Source organism: Peromyscus maniculatus, chromosome 1 (genome assembly GCF_049852395.1).
Source record: "Peromyscus maniculatus bairdii isolate BWxNUB_F1_BW_parent chromosome 1, HU_Pman_BW_mat_3.1, whole genome shotgun sequence".
Taxonomy (NCBI): domain Eukaryota; kingdom Metazoa; phylum Chordata; class Mammalia; order Rodentia; family Cricetidae; genus Peromyscus; species Peromyscus maniculatus.
The window spans coordinates 41923721-41949246 of record NC_134852.1 but is presented as its reverse complement, the minus strand read 5'-3'; the positions used below and the strand labels follow the sequence as shown (position 1 = coordinate 41949246).

Below are 25526 nucleotides of genomic sequence, written 5' to 3'. Positions count from 1 at the left end.
TCAAGGGGGGTATCAGGGCAGGAGTGGAGTTTATACAAAGGTCACAGTGGTCCTTCCTGGAACACCTGCAACTATCCCAGTCACAGTTGAGCACATCTCTTTTTACATTGTTACATTGTGGCAGGGGTGGTTGAACAATGGCTGAGTCAGCTTGCTCTTGGAACTAGATTTTTAGTTTCTCATTTCCTGGGGCTTGGAGGGTGTAAGCCTGAAGGGTTAGGGTCTTTCATTCCCGCTATAAACAATATTGTTTTCCTTTATTATTGAGTCTGTTATAAATAACCACATCAAAGGATTAGGGCAGAGTTCTGTCCTTATTTTAAAGATGGGGAAAGCCAGGTTCACAGAGATAAATGGTTTAATACTATAGTTATGTATAACTGCTCTTCTTATCCCTCCATTCTAGTGACTCATTAAAGGTGAAAATGAAGCCACCTTTATTTTCACCCCCACTTAAGCCAGGCAGGGTGACAGGTCTGTAATCACTTGGAAGGTTGAAGCAGGTTTATGAAGATTTAAGGTCAACCAAGATGCACAACAGAGTAGGAAGGGTAGCATGCACTCACGCAGGACTTAGATTGGCACTGGCCAAGCTTCCGCGTTTGTCCGCCCACCTCCCTGGGCCCCCTAGCAGCTGACCGAGCCTTTAGTCCAAAGCTGGAGACTTGAAACCCGCTTGGGACTCAGATGGGGAACCAGTGATAAAACTCAGGCTCCGGAAGGTCCTCCCACTCTCGAGTTTTCATTGCTCTCCTGGGCTCCGCCCCTCGCCTGTCTCTTGCCAGTGTCTGCTGTGGTGTTCCGGATCGGGCAGCGTAGGCGTTGATGAGTGAAGGAGGCTGCGTGCACCCTCGGTGAGGAGCAGGGAGGCCAGGGCACTGGCCCTGGGAGGGGCTGACTGACGAAGGCGACAGCTTAGCTCCAGGTCGTGGGGGTGGGGAAGCGAGCTCGGTTTGCGAGTACGCTTTGTGTGATCCCCTTGTGTGGCCACAGGACGGATGGAGGCGACAGCGTCTTTGGCGCAGGGACACTATGATCCGGATACTCCCCTGCAGCTCCGTTTGCTGTCCCTGCACTCTGTCTCCTCCTGTCCTTGGAAACCCTGCTGTCTCTTCCTGTCCCTGAGGATCCCTTCTGAAAGATTTCTAGGCCGGAATTAAAAAGAACTCCCAAAGACCCTTAGAAGAAAGACGCTGTCTCCATCCGTACCCAGTTTCAGCAGTCTCTTGTCTCAGTGTTCCTGGCCTGAACCTTAGGAAATCTGTCTGTCGTAGGTCCAGTAAAGAACAGGATTGTGTCTTCAGCCTTCTCTGTGGCAGAGCGTGGAGAAACTGCCCTTTGTGCAATTACTTCCTGTGTAAGGCCCGGCATAAAGATAAAGGGAAGTGGGAGCCACAGCCTCGCAAACTTGTACTTCCCAGTGAGAATAGCTTTGACTTCAGTGTTAGAAGGTTTGGGGTGAACTTAGAAAAGTTAGTGCCGTATTTGGTATGGGGCTTGTTCTCAGGATAACAGGTTTTGTGCATTTGTGTAGAGTATGTGTGCTCTGCAGTGGGGAATTCTTTCTGAAGTATGACTCATTTTTCTACTCAAACTTTTTACTCTGTGGCTGGCTGGCAAAGGGTTGGGAAGAGGATGGGGAAAACTTTTCCAGGCTTTCACGACTACTGGGAAAATCACTTTTTATGTATTTTTTTAAATGAGTTTCCATTAGGCTCCTTCATGCCTCTGAATTTTAAGATTGTTGTCAAGGCCTTGGAGAGTAGATATTTGGTACTCTGCAGTGTTACTTTATGGGTTTTCTAAGTGTGGAACAAAGCTCAGTCTCTAGATAGTGAAATAGTTCATTAGTGGATTCCAAGAAGGTGATTTACCCCGATGGCGGAGTAGTGGAAACTTCTCCAGAATGTTCTGTAATGTTTTGTCTAGCTTTTAATTTAAAAAAAAAAATATTTTTATTCTTTGAGGAGCTCATACATTATTTTTTGATCATATTCAACCCCCTCACCTATCTCTTCCCAGATCCACATCCCACCTAATATCGTTGTAATTAGTGCTGCCAACAGACTCTTGTTTGTTTTGAGAGAAGATGAGACTTGAGAGATTCATTTGCCTTTGCCTTCCTGGTGCTAGGATTAAAGGCATGCAGAACCACTTAGGACTCCATTGTTGTTTGTTCTAAACTTTATTTGAAGATTTTCAGTTGAGCTATAAATAACATCTGGTTTTTCAGATAGTTGAATACAAACTCTATGTGTGTCTTTTTACTGAGTATAGATGTGTGCTACTGTAACCAACATTACTCATTTCAAACAGAAGTCTGTACCCATTTGTATCATGAAAGCAAGACTTCATCACATTATTATTGTATATCAATAGATCCTATTGTGTATATGTTCTTCTCTCTACTAATACTGTATAGTGCAGCAAATGCCTCTACAGTAAGCCATCATTACATCCTGGGAATAAACACTTCATTTGTAATTGTCTTTATATGCTGCTCATTCCATTTGCTAGTATTTTGTTGAGGATACATGGAATTCTTCAGCGACAATTCCCTGTAGTTTCCTTTTCCTGTAATGACATTGTTTGGCTTTGAGTCAAAGTGATAGTGGTCTCAGGGAATGAATAAAAGGTGCTTCCCTTTCAGTTGTTTGGAAGAGCTTGTAGAGGGTCTCTTATGTCTTCTTTAAATATGTGGTAAATTTTACCAGTGAATCCATATAGTTAATCATTGGAGGGTTTTGATGGTAGATTCTATCTTTCATTGGGTGTGTTTTCTAATTTTTCTTGATTGAGTTATGGTAGAAATCTGTGCATCACATCTAGGTTATTGTTTTTGGGTGTGTGTGTGGGGCTGGAGAACGGACCAAAATGATTGGATTATATAGGGAAGCTTGGCCAAGCATGAAGAAGTTTAGGGTAGGGGGCAGGGTATGGAAGCCAGGAGGACCCTGTAACACGTGGGAGAACTGCGTGGCCAGGTTCAATTTGATATGTGAAGTAGGCAATCAATCATTTTCCCCATGGTTTGAGACATATAGGTAACAATAGGTAAGCATTTATCGATTATGTTTAGATTTGAAAAATCAACTTTAGGCTTGATTAACTCAGAGGTTCAGTGTCCTAACTGTTCTTCCATATGCCAGAGTGTGTTCCTTGGTGCTCACATCTGGCAGCTCACAACAGCTTGTAACTCTAGCTCTAGGGTATATGATACACTACACACACAAAATATAAAAGTCTTAAAAAAATCAGCTGTTGATATTGGTGCCTTTTTGTTTTGTTTTTTTATGAGGGGGTTGAGTTTTTGTTTCTGAATTACCCATTTCATAGATTGCTAGTTTAATTTCTATTTTTTTTCTAAACTCATTTTTTTCCATTAATAATTATTTTTCTCTTGGAAATGTCATTTATTGACAGTTGAATGTAACCCAGCATAGCCTTGAACTGATCCTCCTAGTGCTACATCTTACTAGGATGAAGGCTGCTTACGTGTCACTATTTTTCTGGCTAAAAATGTGTAGCCTGAGAGAGAAGGTATGAGCAATCCCAGGGGTGCCTTACAGAAATTGCTCATCAGTGGAGAACTTCCCAGTCCTTTCCTAATTTAAACTTGGGTACACTGGGTACTGCTGTGAGGCATCACTCTTTGGGCTTTGTGTAACGGGTTATATGCTAACACTAGCTATCCTGTGACCAGGAGGAAGGGCAAGGAGTGCCTGCCTACTGAGTGCAAAAAGTCAGCTCTGGGAGCTAGAAGCAAGGTCCATTTAAATGCAAACTTTGTCCAGCTGCCTAAGTTTTTGAGCTCGGCTTCCTCCCTAAAGGAGCTCCTCCTGTCACTCAGGCCGCGCTAGCCAATCAGAGTATTTAAACAGACAGTCCAATCGAGGTCTCCGGCAGGCGGTGAGGGCGGGTTCTTTCCGGCAGCTAGGCTGTAGGTTTTCCATGGCGGTGGGAGGTGTGAGTAGGCTTCGCCGCGCCGGTACCGGGAGCTGTGGGCAGAGCGTGGGCGAGCTTGGGAGCCGCACCATGGTGAGCGAGGCGCCACTGTCCCCAGACGGGGAAGAGCGGCGGCTGAACCGCGGGAGCTGGTGTGGCAGGGCCGCCTCGGGGTTGGGGCGGGGCAACGTCGTGTGAAGCCACCTAGGCCCTGGACCCGCTACTCTGCCCCTCGGCCGCGGCCACGTCTGCGCAAAGCCCTGAGTAGCAGGAGGCTCCGCCCTGTGACAGAACGCTCTGCGTAGGTGATGTCACAGCTGTTCCGAACGCTCACAGATCTTACGTCCCTTTTAATGGGACTAGTTGCGAGCTAAGTCAAGGTGGCCTAGTTTCTCTGAGTTATGGACGTTCTGATGTTTGCATTTCCTATTTAGGTTTCGGTTCTGCTTTGAATTAGTTTTGTGGAAGCTGTAAAGTCTGTCCAATTTTTTGTTGATAATGTTTACTTTACTGCTTTGTTAAATCAGTTACTCTTTTTGTGAGTTTGCTTCTGGCTTTTTATTTTGCCTATTTCTTATTTGTGAAATACTGTACTAATTTGATTATTGTAGTTTTATTGGAAATCTTAGTCACATAGTGTACTGTTTATGCTTCAGTATTGTGTTAACATTTTTCTTTTTCTTTTTGAGACAGGATCTCGTGTTTCCTAGGCTGGTCCCAAACTTTATCTTAGCTGAGGATGACCTTGAACTTCTGATCTTGCTACCTAAACCCACCTCCACAGTGCTGGGATTAAGGGTGTGTGCCTATATGCCTTACGTTGTTTTATGTGCTTCTGGGAAAGGAACCTATGGCTTCATAGTAGTCAAACACATAGTAGTCAAACACACTACCAGCTGTACTATAGCCTCAGTCCTTTGTGTTGACCATTCTGAGTATCTCTTGCCATATGTTTAGATAACTTTGTTATTTTCAACATAAATTCTGAGGATTTGTATTGAGGTGTATTGAATCTGTAGATCATAAATTTTGAAGCTTTCTTTCCAGGGTCATGGAAATCCCTACAATTATTAAGTACTTTATTTTTTCATTAAAAAAATGTGTAATTTTTGTCTATAGACTTAGTTACATTAATATGCAAATATGTCTCACTTAGCTTTGGTGCTATATACGCTGTGTGGTGGTTTAATATCACTCTTAACAATCTCAATAGTGCTCTCACTTTTCTGGCAGTGGTTTTTTGTTTGTTTGTGTGGTTTTCATTTGCAATTACTAGTATGATGACATGATTTTTGCTATTTAACTTGTCAATTTGGTGGACTACATTTTTAAATTTTTCGTTTTTTTGAGTTGATGGGGGTTAAAACATTTATTTGCATAATGCTAGGCATGTGTTTTACGATAGAGCTTTGTTTACAGTCTGAATTTTAAGATTTGAATTGACTTTCTGTGTCTGCAGCATGGTTTTGTTATATACTTTGTTTCCAGATAGGCTTTTACTCTGCAGACCAGGTTGGCTTCAAACTCTTGGTAATTCTCTTATTTCAGCTTGCCCAATGCTGGGATTACAGGAATATACAACCACATTGGCTCTGATTCTTTTTAATAATTTAAAAAATATACTTGAAAATTCAGGTTGCTAATGTTTGTCAAGAGTCTTTGCATTGGTCAGTCTTTAGGTTTATGTGTTTTTGTTTTTTCTCCTATGTTTTAGTGTTACAGTAATGTTGAACTCCAAGTTTGAACTAGGATGTGTTTGCCTTTTCAGAGGAAGTTTTACAGAATGAGTGCCTTATCTTAATTGTTTGGAAAAATTGATGATTGAAATAAGTTGAGTCTTGTCTATCCTTGTTTTGGGAGTTAGTGATATCATTTCTTTAGCACCTATAGGCCTACTCATACTGGCCATCTCTCTTTGTTTGCCTTTTGATTGTTTATTTCAGAGAATTTGTTCATTTCTTCTAGGTTACTAAATATGTGGTCTGGAGTTGGTCCTAGGATGCCTTTATGGTTCTTTTAATCTTCATGCGAATGATGGCCCTATTTAATTCTCTCATCCAGGTACTGACCAGGCCTGATCCTGCTTAGTTTCCAAGATCAGGTGAGATCAGGTTTGTTCAGGGTGGTATGACTGTAGATGGCCCTCTATAATTGTATTCATTACTCTTTTTTAAAATGTGGCTATAAGGTTATCAGTTCTATGAATATTTTTGAAGAGCTAGGTTTTGGAGTGATTGGTTGCCCCTGATTTCCTATTCACATTTTTTTTTTATTCTCAAATTGTTATTTTCCTGTGCTTGATTTATTTCTTCTTTCTATAGCTTCCTATTATGGAAGACTAAATGATTTATTTTTCATCTGTTTTCATTTGTAGTGTATGTTTTTATTGATTTAATTCCTCCCAAACATGGCTTGTGCTTTGTGGCATAAATTTTCATAGGTTATACATCAAATTCTATTGAAATATTTATATCTGCTTTCCATATGGTACTTAAAACTTGGATTTAATATCCATGTTTTCCAGTGAGCTGCCTTTAGTTTAGAAATTCTCAGTGCCTAACCATAAAGGTGCCAAAATTAAGGGGCACTTGCTCTCTCTCTTTCTGTATAGGGTGAAAATGTCAGGGTGACTACCCTAGGATTTGTATTAACTTTTCTTTTTTTATGATTTTGTTATTTATTTTTATTTTATGTGCATTTGTGTTTTGCCTGCATGTATGTCTGTGTAAGGGTGTTGGATTCCCTGGAGCTGGAGTTACAGACAGTTGTGAGCTACCATGTGGGTGTTGGGCATTGAACCTTGGTCCTCTAGAAGAGCAGCCAGTGCTCTTAACAGCTGAGCCATCTCTCTGGTCCCAGGATTTGTAATAAGTTTGTAGTGATACCTCAAAATATATCCTGTGTCTGTGTTGGAAGGAACTTTATTGGCTCAATCAGGAAGATACAGTAGGGTTTATCACTTAGTGTCGTGAGCTCCTTTACATTACCGTAATGTCCAGGACAAGCTTTGATATATGGTAGGAGAAACTTACCTTGGAGACAGCTACTCTTATCAGCATCTAAAAAATCTGATCTAAAACAGTTCATAGAATAGCAGTACTTGAGACACAGAGGCAGGGAGATCTCTGTGAGTTTGATGCCAGCCTGGTCTACAAAGCAAGTACCAAGGGCAGCCAAGGCTACACAGAGAAACCCTGTTTAAAAACAAAACAAAACAAAACAAAAAAAAAACAACCAAACCAAAAAAAAAAAATGTAAACTATAGTTCACCTAGTTAGCTAAAATAGAAACATTTGTCATTTTTCAAGGGAAAAAGAGAGGATCAATAAATCAGCGAAGTAGGAAATGTTTAGACAAAAACTATCAATTGGTTTTCCATCTGTTCTGGCTATCCACTTTGAAGTGTTTTGAAATATGAGGAAATCTAACTAATGGTAATTTGTCATGATTTCTTCAATAAGGAACATTGATAGTCCTTTGTGTGTGTGTGTGTGTGTGTGTGTGTGTGTGTGTGTGTGTGTGTGTGTGTCTGTCTGTCTGTGTGTCTGTCTGTGTCTGTGTGTTGTATTGTTTTCTGTGGCGGGAGTTGTGGCAGGGTCTCTGTATGGACCAGGCTGGCTTCAACTTAGATTTACCTGCCTCTGTCTCCCAAGTGCTGGGATTAAAGGTGTATACCCCTGTGCGTAGATGTTTTTTTCTTACAATGCTAACCTAATGGGCAGTCTGTTTTAATTGGAATTTAATTCATCTAAGAGAACAAATGACAGAACTTGACAAAGTTTTGGGCACCATCAGGATTGGTACTAAATTCTTAGTTTCCATTCTGATACTGTGGTAAAATACTCTGTAAAAGCAACTTTAGAGAAAAGATTTATTCTGCTAACAATTCCAGGTTATAGTCCGTTGAGGGGAATGCAGAGCAGAAAATTGAAGCAGTCACATCCACACTAGAGAGCAGAGGGAGAATGAGTATATGCATACTCAGCCCCTTTTCTACATTTATGTAGTCTAGAGTCTTCTGCCTAGGAGATGGTACCACCACAGATGGGTCTTCCTGCCTCAGTTAATATAATCAAGACAGTTCTACACAGTTGTCCTCAAACGACAACCTGATCAAGGTAGTCCCCTCATTGAGGCTTTCATATGAGGTGATTAGATTGTGTCAGATTGACTCTTAGAACTAATCATCCCAATGACTAAACATTTACTTTCCCAAACCAGAAACCTGATGTAATAATAAAATAATACCAAATGAAAGTGTTAGTCACAAATAAGAGTTATAATAACAAAGGCTAATCTTTCCTAAAATCAGAATTAACCATGCTACATAAGGTTATTGCTTTGGAATTGAATGAAACTGGCCAGAAAGAAAATTAAAATTAATGAATTGTTTCAAATACTCCAAAACATTAAAAATTTTGTAGAGTACAAACAATTTTAACAATTAGGAACCAGACTCAATCTACTTAAAGAGTATGACTTTGAGTCAGAATAGTCTGTTTTGGACTGGTGAGATGGCTCAGTGGGTAAAATCATGTGCTTTATAAGCCTGATGACCTGAGTACTAATTCCTGGGCCCCACATCAAAACCAGATGTAGTGGTACATGTACATAATCCTAGTCCACATATGGTGAGAGGGTAGGTCGAGACAGAAGAATCCCCTAGAAGCTGGCCTGGAATATGTAGTGAAGTAACAAAAATAGGACATCCTGCCTCAAGTTGGAAATACATGCATGCTATGGTAATGGTGGATATTTCTCAGACAGTAGCATCTCGTATGGTCTGGAAGGTCCCCATAGTACCAGAAAGTTAAGCAAGGTCCTCCCTATTCATAACTTCAATCAGACCCCATAAGCAGGAATTAGGAAAGCCAGCTTTAAGTCTCTTGGGCCTTGCTACCCATAACCCATATAATAACCCATAAGCAGGAATTAGGAAAATCAGCTCCAAATCTCCCAAAAGAGTCATCACTCTTTAAGACTTAGTGATGTCAGGTATGTGCTTTCAGCCTTTTATTTGTATCTGTAACAAAAGTCATAATAGTTAAAGTGGCACCACAGCATGCCTTTTCCAAAGACAAGTAAGGAGTATGACCGTAGCAACCAGAAAGATGGGAAGAATAGAAGGTATAGGAGCTCTGAGATAATGGGATAAAGGAGTAATATGGGCATCATAACTGAAATTAGGTGAGTCCTTGGTTGTGATATAGTTTAAAGCTTCCTGGAGGAATAGATTTAGGATAAATTCTCTAAAATGACATGAAGGAAGGAAGGGCTTATGCAATTGGAGAATCCAGAAAGGTGAAAGGAAAGACACTGGGGGCTGCAGGTGTGTGAGGAAACCTTGGGTTTCATTGGAAGAAGAGATAGAAATCTCCAAGCGGCTCACAGGAGTAGCTTTTTGAGCTTCTGTGGGTAGAAAAGCTTTAATTGTAGACAGATAACACATAGTCATAGGTTCTTAATTTTTTTGAGGTTGGAAATCCATAGTTAGGGTGTCTGGGAAGGCGCCTTGTGCCTACTGATTATATTATCATTTGCATGGGGATTTGTAACTTAGAAGGGGGAAATCTTAACGTCCATATGAGATTAGTCTCTGATGAGTTACAGCAGTGTTCTGATGTGAGGTAAGAGGTCTCTTAGAGAATAATAAATTATCTGTTTACTGAAGGAGGCTATTCCTTTATGAACATTTCAAGGAAGAAAGGTTTTCTGTTATAGCAAAGAGGTAGGGGCTGCCCATACATCCTGAGGCAAGATACTCCAGGTGAGTTGTTGAATATCTGTGTCAAGTGGTCCAGCTATTGAAAGGCAAATAAGAACTGAGTCTCAGTGGATTGGAATATAGAAAGAAAGCATCCTTAAAGTCTAAACTATAAAGCCAGGTGGTGTTGGAATATATTTTTCCTTACAATGTAAGGGACCTATGAAGTGGTTGGAATCACAGTTTAGTTTATGTCTCTTAGGTCTGGGGATGTTCTTTAGGATCCGTCTGACACTTACTGCCAATATAAGAGTGGTATATGGTAAGTAATATGGGCATAACCCCATAATGGTCAGGAATTTGTCTACAAGAAGCTCTAAACCCTTTGAGGTTTTATGTTTTAATTTTAGTTTTAGGTTTGAATTAGGCCTTTGAGGAAAGTTGTTAGCGTCTTTAAAGACTTGTGACAGAAGTGACTGTTAGCTTCTGGAACTAGAGATGCCTCACACTTAAAGGGGAACTTATTATGAAATGTAGGAATGTATAGTAGAGATAAGGATATTTGGGGCTGTGGACATTCCTGGACATTTATAGGGCAGGGGATTGGTATTATGAATATTTTAGGGTCCCAGGACCCTTCAGATGTTATAAATGGGACTGGAGGTCGGATGCAATGCCCCTACCTAGGAAGGGAATCAGACATCTGGGTAGAACCAAAAAGCGAATGAAAAGTTGTTTATCATACACATTAAGAGAGGATTAAAGTATGTTGGTTAGAGTTTGCCATTAATGCTAGAGAGGAAGATTGAGGACATAAATGTTTAATGTTGTTGAACCAGGTATGTGTTCACACGGGTCTGGTCTATGGAAGAAGACATACTTTAAGGATGTCTTTAGCCTTTCCAGCTGCAGGGAGAATCAGCCTCTCGCAGGACTGAGACAACTTTCTTTAGCCAAGGTCATTTTTATTCTCCAAATTTACACTTCTAGCAAGTTGATTTCCATAGTCCCAAAACATGCTGATGAAGCCAGAGGTAGAAGGCCAAATGCAAATACTCCATTAAGGAATATCATGGTTTAAGGAATATCATGGTGTGTGAATTTTTTCCAACCAAGTTTTGCATATACTTTGTACCCTTGGGAAGCTCTCAGGCAAAATTCACATAGAGGGCAACAAGAGAAACCAAAGATAACTGCTAAACAAAAGGTGAATTAGGGTTAGGTACTAACTCTTTGGAGCCAGACCCAGGTGTAGTTTAGTGGGAATTCTTCCATCAGTTAAATCAGAAAGATAATGGGGGGAGGGGGCAGTGTAGCTCTTATGTTGGTAGTCTAGTCATAGCCCTTGCCATATATCTTCGATAATCTGAAGCTCATGCATAGAGTCCCAAGGAAAACTTGGGAGCCTGTATAACCCCAGGGTCATTTCTTCAAAGGAGAAATTTCCTTATTGTCCAGGACCAAAGTAAGGATATCATCAGTTTTCAGTTTCATGTTTCATCAGTTTGACCCTAGTATGAAATTTTTAGATACAGGATGACCCACTCATGAGAGGGGGGCAGTTATGATTCTAATGGCCCTCCAATTTGCAATTAGACATAGTCTCACAGGAGGTTTATTATAGCTGGGTTATTTTAAGCTGTCACAGCTGAAATACTGTGATTGACTACAAGAATAATCAGTGTGGCTCATTTGTTCCAAAACTAAGTTAGTTCCCTTAAACTGAGAAGGGTGCCTTTAAATGGAATACTTGGACTTTCTGAAATGGTTAGGGAATGGGAAGTTGCCACAGAAATCCATTTAATCTCCTGGTTTGACTTTTCTGGCCTTTGATTCCTCTTAATTACTAAATAAAGCTTTGAAGGCTGTATCTGTCTAGAAAATAGGAAAGGAGTTCAGTGTCCCTGTTCTGAATTTTGAAACATATCTAATATCTGAAGAAGTTTTATGAAATGTACAGGTAGGTTGCCTTTGGCTCTCTTGTCTCTTAAGACTCCAGGTTAGTGTATTGGTGCATGATTTCAACCAACCTGTATTAAAATGAAAAAAAAAAAAACAGGCTTCTTGGACAGTTCCTTTGTTATGTTCCATAACATAGTTATGTTAATTGTTAATGGAGGTGATAGCAGCCTTTTCTTTCTAAGACACAGGGAATCATGTGTTCCTGAGGGTCCTTTTCCCCATTGTCTCCCAAGTAGGAATTCTGATACAATTATTTGGGTTTCCTGTCAAGGACTGTAAAGGAACATGTTTTCTCTGTTATCAGGGTTAAGACTATGGCTCTCATCAACTCAGCTGTCTGTTAAAATGTAGGTATGAAACCTCTTGTACGCATATAGCAAGTGGTTAGAATGATATAAATAGGGACTGGAGAGATGGTTCATCAGTTAGGAGCACTGGCTGCTCTTCCAGAGGACTCAGGTTTTATTGCTAGCACTCACGTGGAGCCTCATAACCATCTATAACTCCATTCCAAGGGGATCTAGTTCCCAGTCATGTTCTCCATGGGCACCAGGCATGCATATGGTGCACATACCTGAGTGTAGGCAAACATACATATAAAAATAATTAAAAAAATAAAATGTTGTAGATATAATGTCTAGATTAGGTTAAAAAACTACAATTAGCCTTAGGAATTTTGGGCAAATTGATCATAGTTGTTAGATTTGGGGCATATCAGATGGGGAAAGAGACATATGCCTAGATGGTGCTGAGGTCCCCACTACCCACCTCACGAGCAATATATAGATTTGGTTTTGGAGACAGGGTCTCACCATTTAATTTTGGCCTGGAACTTGCTATATTGACTCAAATTCAGAGATGGGTCTACCACTGCCTCTTTAATACAGGGATTAAAGGTATGTACCACCACACCCAGCACAAAGAATATTTTCTGAGGGTTAGAGTGTAGCTTTTATTTGCTTCCTGTGTTCTCTATGTCAAACTCTTAGGTGAATATGTGGGAGGAGAGTGTATCTGGGTTAGGGGGAAGAGTTGTGGGAGACTTACAGATGGAGAGAGAGGCAGTTGTCAGAATAAGAGAAATAAAGTCTCTTAAAATTGTAGACTACAGTTAGTTGTCTTCCCTCCTCCCCCATCAACTTAAAATACCAACAAAAAATTCCTTTGGCCTGTTCCTATCAGTTGTGAATGGGAAGCATTTCTTTTTGCAAGGGCCCAAAAGGACTTCCTTAGCTTGTCCTGTCATGGGAGATAGTAGTCTGGGCTGAAGCTTAAAGGCTTTTGGACCTTGTTTGAGAGTCTCCACTAGAAGCACCAGAGGTAACAAAGGAGTCCCTTTGTAAGCCATCAAAATGCTGGGTGAAAGAGCATAGGAAGCCAATAACAATCAATCAAAAGGATTACCTAAGACATGCATAGACAAAGAGTTTATTGAAATACAAAAGGAAGCAATAAGCCCACAGAGGGAGTTGTATAGCTGAGAGGGTGAAGGAGTTCTTTTCCTAAGGGTTAAGGGAAAGTGACTTGATTTTATATTATGTGGTTCATATCTGGGGGGATATGTGAATATCTTATCTTGTAGAGTAGTAAATTTTGCAGTTTGTTTTTTTCTTTAAGCTGTACATTTTTTATAATGTGCCACTAAATCTCCAAAGTATGGAAATCTGCTTTTGTTTTTGGCCCTTTGTGTCTACAGAGTAGTTTGAAAGTCTTTGGCATATGCAAGGCAAGCCATCACTTTACTGTTTAGAAGGCTGACAATTGCTAAACACTTGGATTAGGAGAAAGCTGGAAAATTAATTATTGGTGACTGCTAATAAGTGAGTTTTTAAATTTCCTTTGATTTTGTAAAGGTATAATCCAAAAGACGTGACATTTTGGTAACACGTCTCTTTCCTCTCTCTTTCACCCTTTACTATCTCCTTCCCTCCTGAAATGGGAGCCTTGATACTAATCTCCCAAGTAGCTGGGACTGTAAGCACATGTCAACATATCTGACTACATTGTATTCTTTGTAAAAACACATGCCATCTAATTGTCTCATGTTAATTTTTTTGTTAGAAGCGTCAATCATTCTAGCTGTGGTAAATTCTGCATAGTATAAATTACCTTTGAGGCTTCTAAATGTTTTCTCTTGGTGTAATCACACAGGATGGGCTCAGTTTCTCCACTTAACAAATGACAATATATATGAACTGTTGTCTACCAGAAAAACTCAGTAGCCTTATTGCCCAGATCATTGGGGGCAGGGGCTGATTCTCTTGTTAACTCTGTGTGTATAGAACATTCAGAAAGCTAGTGTTCAGAAAAATTTCTGTGTTTATGTAAGTCATTTAGGATAAGAGAACTGTTGTTATCATTTATGTTAGTGGAATGTCTCCCATAATCTTAGTTTCCACAATACTAGTAAAGCCCACACTTTGTGTGTAGAACTATATAAGTACAAGCAATATCTTGACTGCTAACGTTAGCTCTCTTCTGAACAGCATTTGGCAAAACTCTTGTTATTTCCAATACCATAGATCCACTCTAGAAAGAAAAAATGGGATGGCCTAGCAGCACATTCAACTCCCAGGCACAGTAATAAGGAGTGTTCCTACCTTGTGGTTTCTTTTTCTTTAATCTTCCCCCTCCCCAAGAGTCAGAGTCTCATAGTATAGTCCTGGATGATCTAGAACTCTCTGTTGCTGTCTCCTTTCTTAATATCTCAGGGCTAGCACTAGAATTTCAGTTTGATTGAATAAATTCCTGAATACCACAAAATTATATGGACATCTTATCACTTGAGTTTAAATCTCTAGATCTATTAGTCTCATTTGTTCGTTTCTGTATATATTTGGGATGTTTTAGGATGTTTTGGCCTTTGAGGATGTGGCAGTGAAGTTCAGCCAGGAAGAATGGATTTTGCTGGATCCTTCTCAGAAGAAGCTATACAGAGATGTGATGCTGGAAACCTGCAGTTACCTTACTTTTATAGGTAAAAATGGTACCATTTATTTTGTCAATGAACAAGTGTTCCTTGGTTCTATGATTTGGAATTTAAAAAGGGAAGAAATCAGTGAATAAACAGGTATGGGTCCAGTGTACATCAAATCCAGAAACTCATTTTTCTGTAATTTCTAATAATTTTTTATTTTTCTGGGTCTACATTTTAGGCATCAAATGGGAAAACCAGAATATTGAAGAGCAGTGCAAACATTCTTGGAGATATCTAAGGTAATTGGCATATACAAGTGGAAGAAAGTTTTCCTTGAAAAACTCTTAATGTGTTATGAAAATTTACAAACAAAACCAAAACCAAAAGTAGCTGGAGGGAGGGCTCATTGTTTAAGAGCACTGAAGGATCCAGGTTCTAGTCCCCACACCTACTTGATGACTCACCATCTGTTACTCCACTTCCAGGGCATCCAATATGGTATACAGACGTACATATAGGCGAAACATCCATGCACATAAAATAAATAATAGTGAAATTTTAAATTTAAAAAAGCCAGATCTTTAAAATTTACTTATCATTGGAAACATTTCACCAGAAAATACATACTTTAGTGTTATATAGTTGAAAAAACAGTTCACTTGGAAACAGCACAACATACATACACATATATAAAGATTTATTTATATATTCCATTTATGTGGTTATTTTGTCTGCACATACATCTTCATACCAAAAGAAGGTATTAGATGCCATGGGAATACAGGTATAGGCAGTTTAAGTTACCACCTGGGTGTGCTGGAAATTGAACTGAGGACATCTGGAAGAGCAGCCAATTCTCTTAACTGATGAGCCATCTCTCCAGCCTATGGGGGCTGTTTTCATAGTAGCTCTTTAGGAGCATGTTGTAGAATCATCAGTCCATTTTGTTTGAAACTATTGAGATGGCAAAAACATACACTGATTTTTATTAATAATGTAAGTCTAAGACTAGAGAGTCATTGGTGAAGCAGCCATTGCTAACATTTTTATACTTTACTTTTTTTTTTTTTTTTTTTTACAGAAATTATATGGTAGATGCAGTCTGTGAGGATAAAGAAGGAGGTCAGTTTCGAGAAACCTTTACCTGGATACCAAATCTTCATAGTAGCACAAACATTTCTACTGGAATAAAACCATTTGAATGTGGTGTCTGTGGAATAGCCTTCATTTGTCATTCAGCCTTTAATGAGCACATCATGTCTCACTTGGGGGACAAACCATCTGAACACAAATATGGTAAGAAGCATTATAAATCTAAACAATGTAGGGAAACCTTGAACTCAAAGATAGTCAATGATACACAGGTACCTTATAAAAGTGAAATGTTTTAAAAATTTTTTTTTGTTTTCCAGGTTCATTTGGAATACAGCAGCAAAGTCACAGTTGTGAAAAATCCTGTAAGCAATGTGGAATGGCCTTCGTTTGCACCTGTTCATTTTCTGTAGATGGAAGAACCAACACTGAAGACAAATGTTATGAATGTACACAATGTGGTAAAGCTCTGAGTTCTTCTAGTTCCCTTCAAACTCATAAAAGAGTTCATAATGGAGAAAAACCCTATGAATGTGAACAATGTGGAAAATCCTTTAGACATCAAAGTTCATTTCGATTACACAAATTAACTCATATTGGAGGGAATCCCTATGAATGTAAACAATGTGGGAAAGCTTTCAGATGTCACAATTATCTTCGATTACATGAAATTTTTCATATTGAAGAAAACCCCTATGAATGTAAACAATGTGGGAAAACCCTCTGTTCTCCCAGTTCTCTTCGATTTCATGAAAGGATTCATAATGCAGAAAAACTTTATGTATGTAAACAGTGTGGTAAAGCTTTCAAATGTCAAAGTTACCTTCGAATGCATGAAAGAACCCACAATGCTGAAAAATGTTATGACTGTAAACAGTGCGGTAAAGCTTTCAGAAGTCACTGTTCCCTTCAAAGACATAAAATAGCTCATCCTAGGAAAAAAACTTATGCATGTAAACAGTGTGGTAAGTCCTTTACTTACCCATATTTACTTCAGACACATGAAAGATTTCACACTGGAGAGCAACCATATAAGTGTAAGCTGTGCAGTAAAGCCTTCCTTTGTTCCCCTCTTCTTCAGAGACATAAAAGAACTCATACTTGGGGAAAACCCTATACATGTAAACAGTGTGGTAAATCCTTCGGAAGTCACAGTTCCCTTCGATTGCATGCAAGGGCTCATACTGTAGAGAAACCTTATAAATGTAAGGTATGTAGTAAAGCGTTTTTATGTCCTCCTTTCCTTCAAAGACATGAACGAGCTCACATTGAGCAAAAGCCTTTTGAATGTAAGCAATGTAGTAAAATCTTCAGGGATTGGAGTACCTTCCAAGTACATGAAAGATCTCATATTGTAGAAAAGCCCTATAAATGTAAGCTATGTAGTAAAGCCTTTTTTTATCTCTCTTCCCTGGAAAGACATGAAAAGATTCATAATGGAGAAAAACAATATGCATGTAAATATGCATGTAAACAATGTGGTCAGTCCTTCATTTTTCCTTGTTTACTTGAGAGGCATTTAAGAACTCACACTGATGGAAAACCCTATGAATGTAAGCAGTGTGGCAAAGCATTTAGAAGTCTCACTTATGTTCACATACATAAAAGAACTCACACTGAAGAAAAACTGTATACATATAAACAGTGTGATAAAAGTCTCAGTTGTCCCAGTGCTCTCCAGTTACATGAACTAACTCATACTAGAGAAAAACCCTATGCATGTCTGCAATTTGATAAAACCGTCAGAAAACTCAGTTATTTTCAAGTACCTGAAAAGATCCATACTGAAGAAAAAGCTTATGAATATAAGCAATGTGGTAAAATTCTCGATTGTTCAAGTTCCCTTCAGCTACATGAAAGAATCCACACTGGGGAGAAATCACATGAATGTAAACAATGTGGTAAAACCTTCAAAATTCTCAGTAGTCTTCGAGTGCATGAAATATCTCACAGTAATGAGAAACCTTATGAATGCAAGCAACGTGGTAAAGTTTTCAGTCTTAATAATATACATGAAGGAAAGAAAGCTGAAGGAAATCCATCTGAATGTAAGCAGTGTGGCAAGTCCTTTGTTTCTCGATATTTACTTCAAATGCATGAAAAGTCTCATTCTGCAGAGAAACGCTATGAATGTAAGGTATGTGGTAAAACCTTCATTTATCCCTCATTTCTTCAAAGACATGAAAGAACACATACTGGAGAAAAACCTTATGGATGTAAACAATGTGGTAAGGCCTTCAGAGTACAGAGCTCCCTTCGATTACACGAAAGAACTCATTCTGAGGAAAAACCTTATGAATGTCAACACTGTGGTAAAGCCTTCTGGCGTCTCCCTTCTCTTCAAGTACATGAAAGAATCCATACTGGGGAAAAGCCCTTTGAGTGTAAACAATGTGGCAAAACTTTCAGATGTCACAGCTCCCTTCAGAGACATGAAAGAACTCATAGTCATGAAAAACCATATGAATGTAAACAGTGTGGTAAGGCCTTTAGATGTCACCGGTCCCTTCAAAGACATGGAAAAACTCATGCTGGAGAAAAAGCCCCATGAATCTGAATAGTACAAAAACTTGTAGACTTTCTAATTTCCTTCTAATGTTTGAAAATACTCCTGAGAAAAAAAATCTGGTAGTATAAAATGAGGTGAAAGCTTAGTTTTTGTTTTTAAACCATAGACTTATGGAGAAAGAGCTATCAGTAATATATGTTAAGATGTTCAGTTCCAAGCTGGGCATGGTAGTGCATGCCGTTAATCCTAGTACTGGGGAGGCAGAGGTGGGCAGATATTGGAGTTCCATGCTGGCCAGGGATACACAGAAAAACCTTGTCTTAGAAAACAAAACAAAGATGTTCAATTCCATTTGAAAACTTGGACACCTTTGGTGGAACACCTTAAGAATGTAATGTGAGGATACCTAATTTTTCATATGTCCTCTTTGGTAATGCAAACAGGTAGCTTTTATAAGAATGGATGTTGGGTTGAAACTAGTTTGAAAATTAAAGCTTGTAAAATTTTAACAGTAAAAGTCATGAAGACTATTAGAAGTAAATTTTAAGTATTTTGAAATCCTGATGAAAATTAATGTAAAGTTCAGATTTTTTTTTTTTTTTTTTTTTTTTTTTTTTTTTTTTTTTTTTTGGTTTTTCGAGACAGGGTTTCTCTGTGTAGCTTTGCGCCTTTCCTGGAACTCACTTGGTAGCCCAGGTTGGCCTCGAACTCACAGAGATCCGCCTGGCTCTGCCTCCCGAGTGCTGGGATTAAAGGCGTGCGCCACCACTGCCCGGCTCTAAAGTTCAGATTTTTATAACATGAATGTAATGTTATATAGGTAATGAATATATTGTGTTTATAAGGAATTTGCATTTAATAGTGGTCCTAGAAAGGCTTGGTGGTACAAGCCTGTAGTGCTAGCTACTTAGGTGGCTGATGGAGGAGAATTGCAAGTTCAGGACTTGCCCTGTTTTGCAATCAAAAGCTGAAGAGTACTGGAAATGTTCGTTAGGTAGAATACTTACTTGCTGGGCACACATGAAACTATAAGTTCAGTCCCCAGTACTCTCATCAAAAGAATAAGAATGTCCCAAAAAAATGAGTTGCCATTTTTTTTAGAGGCATATATTGAGGTAAAAATTCTTAATAGTCTTCCAACAATAGAGGTACTTTGTGATATATAGTTTAAGCAATTTCATAACTGAAGATCATTGTGTGTTGTTGCTTTTCCTGATGCTGTGATAAAATATTCCAACTAAACAAGCTAGGAAGAGTTCCTGTTGGTTCAGAGGTTCAGTTGTGTTGAGTTGTGTCTCAGTCTGACAATGGCACAGAAGTCTCAGCAGGAGGAGTTTTTTGGAGCCTGTCTCACTGTATGTGCAGTCAAGCAAGGAGTGAAGAGTACTCATGACTTCCTAGCTTTCTCCCTTTTATTGGCTAGAACCTGAACCCAGGCAATAGTGTCACCTCCTTCAGGGTGGGTCCTCCTGTCTCAAATCCCTTACAAGCAAGCTCAGAAGCTCATCTCCCAGGTGATTCTAGATCTTAAGGTGATAATATCAACTATCACAAATATAGTATAATCTCCTACACGCATACTATATAATACAGTATATATTATACTGATTGTTTTAGGGAGGGGTAACAGTAATTATTTAGGAAACTGAAAATATTTGGTGTAAATATATGAAAGAGTAATGGTATAAGTGCTACACTTACAAAGGCTCCATATTGTGATTGGAGTCTTAAGGACTAGATGTTGCTCTGGGTGTCAGTGAGTTGTCCTTTAGTGAATGTTAAGGACATTACTTTTAGCTAATATTACTACTATTAACTTTATAAACACTGTAGACTTAAGATTTTATCATTTATAAACTCCTGTCCTCAGTGAATTAGCTCATAACTTTTTCACTTTGCAAATTTAAATTTTTTTTTTTATACTTTTCTAGTCACATCAGTTTGCAAGTAAGAAATTGGTATAGCTTTGGATTACATTTTGTTAAAAAGCTTGATTTTTTAAAAAAAAATTATTTTCTAATTTATCAAAACATATTTTATAAAGATTGTTTAGTGAATTTGGGTTTTAGATTATCCAATAGTTTATGAAAAGGTCCTAAATGTACTTTTGCCATTTTGTACTAATTTATGTGAAGGGCATTTAGCAATTATGATTCAACTCTAGAAAATACTGATTCTCTATATTTTGTATTCTCAGGTATTCAGCTAAGATTTATTTATCTACCCCCTCCCCCATTTTGGAGACAAGGTCTCACTGTGTAACCCTGACTGGTTGGAACTCAGTATGTAGACAAGACTGGCCTCGAATTTAGAGATTCACCTGCCTCTGCCTCCTGAGTGTTGGGATTAAAGGCTAGTGCCACATTCAGGTAAGATTTAATAATTGATTTATAATAAGCATCTCACCTCAATTAGTATGAAAATTTGCTTTCATCTTTAATAAATGGTAAAGTTTTTACTAAAGAATGGTTTTTAAATAGATTTCTTTTTAAAAATATTTCAAGTTACAATTATTTTTTGTCTGTATATATAAAGAGAAGCAATATAGCCAGAATTGATTCACATACTGTGAAGAGCTGGCAGATAAAATTTTGCTTCTGCCATGCTAACACCTGCATATTCTGTTTTGTTCTGTTTGTAGATCACAGCATAGAGAGGGTTAGAGTTAAGATTAAAGATTAGGGTTAGGTTTAGAGGAGTAGAAATTAGGTTTCATATAAGGATTAAAGTTTTTATTGTTATGGATTAGGATGTCATAGTGATGGGGCTAGAGATTGGTACTAGGGTTAGGGGTTTAAATCTTAGGTTAGGTTTTTGCATTATGGATTAATGTTTGGAATATGGTTAAGATTAATTTTAAATGTGAATGAACATGGGGTACAGTGTTGTATATCATTAGGGTTTGGGTTGGGATCAGAGTTAGGTTGTGTTTAGGGTAGTGATAGTGTTGGTTGTTGGTTAAAGTAGCATTGAGGATAATGATTAGTATTAAGATTTTGGATGTTAGGAGTTATAGTGAACATTAACATAGGTTGTCAATAGAGACAGCATTAGGGTAAGAGATTAAGATGAGGTTTAGGATTAAATTTAAAGATTAGTGTGAAGCAGCAACACATTCTGCCTTCCAAACAGACTTTCTCTGGTGGTTTAAATAAAAATGGCACTGTTAGGAGGTTGACTTGTTGGAGAAGTGTGTCACTAGGGACTGGGCTTTGAGGTCTCAAATGCTCAAGCCAGGTTGATTGTGACATTTCACTTCCTGCTGCTTGCTGATCTGGATGTAGAACTCTCAGCTCCTTCAGTACCAAGTTTGCCTGCGTGCTGCCATACTTCCCACCATGACGATAATGGTGTAAACCCCAAAAGCTGTAAGCCAGCCTCAATTAAATGTTTTCCTTTATAAGAGTTGCCTTGGTTATGATGTCTGTTCATAGCAATAAAACCCTAATACACCTGCCTTATGTTTAGAAACTTTGAAATGAAAAGAAGTGTGTTAGAGAGCATGGAAAATTCAGAAAAATTCAGAAAAAAAAATTTCTTTTTAGTACTCAAGACATTTCTAATGTGTCATATTGCCTCAAAACTTAGTGTCACAGAAATATACTTTCCTTAGGACTTTGTAGGTCAATAGCCACTGTGGGAAGAGGCCTGTATTAGGTCTGGACTAAGAGAGTGTTTCAGAGGCCTAAGATTGTTTGCTTTGTCTGCCTAATGAGAGAAGTTAAGTGTGAGGTAAATCTCACTTAGCAACCCATTCTGTCTTCCAAGTACACATTCCATAGTGATTAAAAAACACTAAGCTGTGCCCCTAACAGTGATGATCCTCTGTCCTAATACAGTACCCCACTATTCTACATAGTGATCCATTGTCCCATCACATACCTTCTCTGTCTTACCACAGTGCTCCTCTATTCCATTCTAGTGTTCCCCATCATAATGCTTATCTGTTTTTGAAATTTTCTGTCTGTCATGATATTCTTTTGATCCATCAAGATGTAACAGTTACATCATCGTTCTCCACTCTGCTGTCTCAATTCTCCATTGTGCTATCACAGTACTTTATAGTTCAATCATAGTGCTCTTCTATCCATCAGTGTCCAGTTTTTCTATTATATACCAATGTACTAGTCAAAATGCTCAATTGTTCTATCACAGTGTTCCACTTTTCCCACCACAGCACTTTATAGCACTGTTACAGTACTCCAGTTTTTTCAACACAATGTTCCTCTGCTTCATCACCAGGTTCCACTGTCATGTCTCAAGTGCCCACTGTCCCTTCAACAAGGTTCATCTGTCCCATCATAATGCTGTAGTACTCCCAAACAGTAGTACCTCATTGCCCTGTAACAGTGCTATATTGTGGTAATATAATGCTCATCCTTTTTTTGTTGTTGTTGTTTGTTTGCCACTATACTCTGTGCTATCACAATGTACCACTGTGATATCACACTATTCATTATTTCATCACAATATCCATTGTTCTATAACAGTATGTTATTGTTTCACAATTAGTGCTCTTTCATCCTGTTTTCATGCTTCATTTATCATACTTTGTGTTTGCTTTTGAAATGTGTCTCAATATGTAGTCCTGGATAGTCTGGAACTTGATATGTAGACCAGGCTAGCCTCAGACTCTCATACCTCCTTATTGCTAGGCTTGACGATGTGTGCCACCATGTCTGGCCAAGTGGCTCATGTCTGTCCTCTCCTGTCCCATTGTAATGCTTCACTGTCCTGTCAACATGTTCTTTGTCACAGTGTTGTACTGGCCAATTAACCAACCACAGTATTTTTTTTTTCTTTTACCATACATTTAGAAGTATTGTCACAGTGTTCCTCTCTCTGGTCCTAATACTTTCTGTCATATCAGAGTGCTGCAGTGTCATTACAGTGTTGCATTGTTCTGTCAATATTTTGCTGTTCAATCATAGTGCTTTTCTTTTCTATTGCTGTGTTCAGTAAATGTCCACCTACCCACCTCAGTTTCAGTTCTCATCATAATCCTTTATTCTATTGCATTTCTCAGCTGTCCAATCACAGTATTTCTCTATCCTGTCATGGTCCATTTTTCTCTCACAATGTACCTCTGTACTCATCACAACGTTTCATTGTCTCATCACAATATTACATTGATTTAAGTCAGTCTCTACCACTGTACTCAATCACAATACTCATGTTCTGTCACAATGTTTCTTCATATTTTCTTTTGTTCTATCACAACACTTTTGTGTTCTCTCAAATTCTTTACTGTCTCTATCACAGTGTACCACTGTTCCATTGTATTCCATTACAATGCTCACCTGCCCTGTCATAATGTCCCCCATCCCATCATAATGTTCTTATGTTCCATCAAATTGTCCCAGTATCAATCCTGTCCCAATCCTGTTCTAATAACAGTGCTCCACTGTCTGATCACAATTCTCTGTACCTGTCACAATTCTTCACTTTATCCATCACAGTGTTCTACTGTGCTGTCACAATATTCCACTGTCCAGTCCAATGCTCATTCGTATCATAATGGAACACTCTGAGAAGCCTCACCACTGAAGCTCAAGAAAATAGACAACAATCTCCTTTCCTACAAGAAGCAGGGCCTATAAATTTATTAAGCCTGGGAAGATCTCTACAGGAAAGCAGGCAAAATCAAGCCTTAGAGAGCAATACAAACTGCATGGGATGTACTGCTCTACATACATGGGACCAGCAGGATCTGAGGTGGTCAAAATAGAGTTCTGAGAGAAAGGTCTTACAAATCCCTCTTCCCCCACATGCCAGAATATAGGCTAAAAAGCCCAATGGCTCTCATTTACCCCTCTCATTTACCCACAGTACCATGTACACCTTACTAGAACCAGAAGTATCTAAGAACTGCTTTTCAACTGTGCAGCTGAAATTGTGTCAGCAATTTCATTCCATAAATATTTTTAAAATTCTATTATTCGATCTCTATTCTTGCGTATATGTCTCAGTGCTTTTGTTTACACAGTGTTTTGTTTGGTTCTAGGATTGTTCTGTGTATCTTCACACAGGGACTCCCTACTCTACTTTATCTACATCTTATCCCTTCATATGTGCATGTCATTTCCTCCTTCATACTTAACCCTTCCTCTTTTGTACTTAAAAGAAAAAAAATCTTGTGTTTGCCTGCATGTTTGTACCATGAACATGGTGCCTGTAGAGGCCTGAAGAGCACATCATATTCTCTAGAAGTGGAATTCCCAAAGAGTTGTTAGTGGTTATGTGGGTGCTGGGAACCAAACCTAAGTCCTCTGCAAAAGCAACAAATATGTTTAACCACCAAGTCACCTCTCCAGCCCCCTTTTTTCCTTTATAAACATCTATGGTTATACCTCTGACCTTCATGGACATCTGCACTCATGTGGTGCTCACAAGCTCACATAGGCATACACACATAAAAATCTTTATAACCTTTCAATCATTTATAGACTATATCCACTGGACTTGTAATAATATCCCAAGTTTTCCTTCCCAGCTACTTTTCCCACTTCCTCACCAACCCTGTTTACCTCTCATACCAGATCTTAGTTACTAAAATCGGATGTGGAATGGCCTAGCCCACTGTGCATGATACCATCCCTAGGCAGGTGAACCTGGGCTGTATAAGAAGCTAGCTGAAAATGAGCAAGTGTGAAGCAGAGAACAAGCCAGCAATCAGTATTCCTCCATGGTTTCTGTTTGATTTCCCAACGTTACTTCCCTCAATGATGGATTGTGACCTAGGAGTACAAGGTGAAATAAACTCTTCTTCCCAAGTTGCTTTTTGTCAGAGTGTTTTATTACAGCAAGAGAGCGAAAGTAGAACATACCAGTTTTTTGAAAAGATAAGCAAGGTTGGCAACCCCATAGACAAATCTGGGAAAAGGACAGAGAACCCAAATTGATAAAATTAGAGATGAACAGAGAGTCATCAGATATACACCAATGAAATAGAGATGGTCATTAGTTTATACCTTAAAGATGTATTCTATGAAACTGGAAAATCTAAAGAAAACTGCTGAAATTCTAGACGCATATGGCCTAACAAAATTAAACTAAGATGAGATGAATGCAGACATGGTTCATTATAAGTCTGTTATTTAATGTATAAATAGATTCAAGGATGGAAATCATGGTCATCTCAATAGATGCAGAAAAGGCTTTCTGAGAAGATAAAATGTCTCCTCCATAAGATAAGCCTATGGCCAACATTAGAAAACTAAAGCATTTCCACAAAAATCCGGAACAAGACAAGGGTGTCCAGTTTTTCCACTCAAATCAATTCTTGATTCTTAGAGATGTAGGACAAGAGATGTATAGGATGCAAGTGAAAAAAGACAAAACATAATTTGCAGGTGATATATATATATAAACCCTAAACCATCTACCAGGAAATTTAA

General features: G+C 38.7%; 1 protein-coding gene across 18 annotated transcripts; it reads left to right on the top strand.

Annotated features, from left to right (window-relative positions):
* Nucleotides 1–747: 747 nt before the first annotated feature.
* LOC102916677 (uncharacterized) lies at nucleotides 748–24905 on the top strand. Of its 18 annotated transcripts, none has more exons than XM_076577360.1 (9): nucleotides 873–4038; nucleotides 4635–4743; nucleotides 6007–6046; nucleotides 9912–9971; nucleotides 13308–13431; nucleotides 14462–14588; nucleotides 14767–14827; nucleotides 15610–15824; nucleotides 15941–24905. In XM_076577360.1, exons 6-9 carry the CDS (start codon nucleotides 14555–14557, stop codon nucleotides 18169–18171), a joined length of 2541 nt encoding a protein of 846 aa, XP_076433475.1. In that variant the 5' UTR covers nucleotides 873–4038; nucleotides 4635–4743; nucleotides 6007–6046; nucleotides 9912–9971; nucleotides 13308–13431; nucleotides 14462–14554; the 3' UTR covers nucleotides 18172–24905. The 18 variants fall into 18 exon arrangements, with proteins under 18 accessions (XP_006992566.1, XP_076433475.1, XP_076433470.1 ...); XM_076577355.1 differs by having other exon boundaries at nucleotides 5911–6046; XM_076577327.1 differs by lacking the exon at nucleotides 13308–13431.
* The last annotated feature ends 621 nt before the right edge of the window (nucleotides 24906–25526 follow it).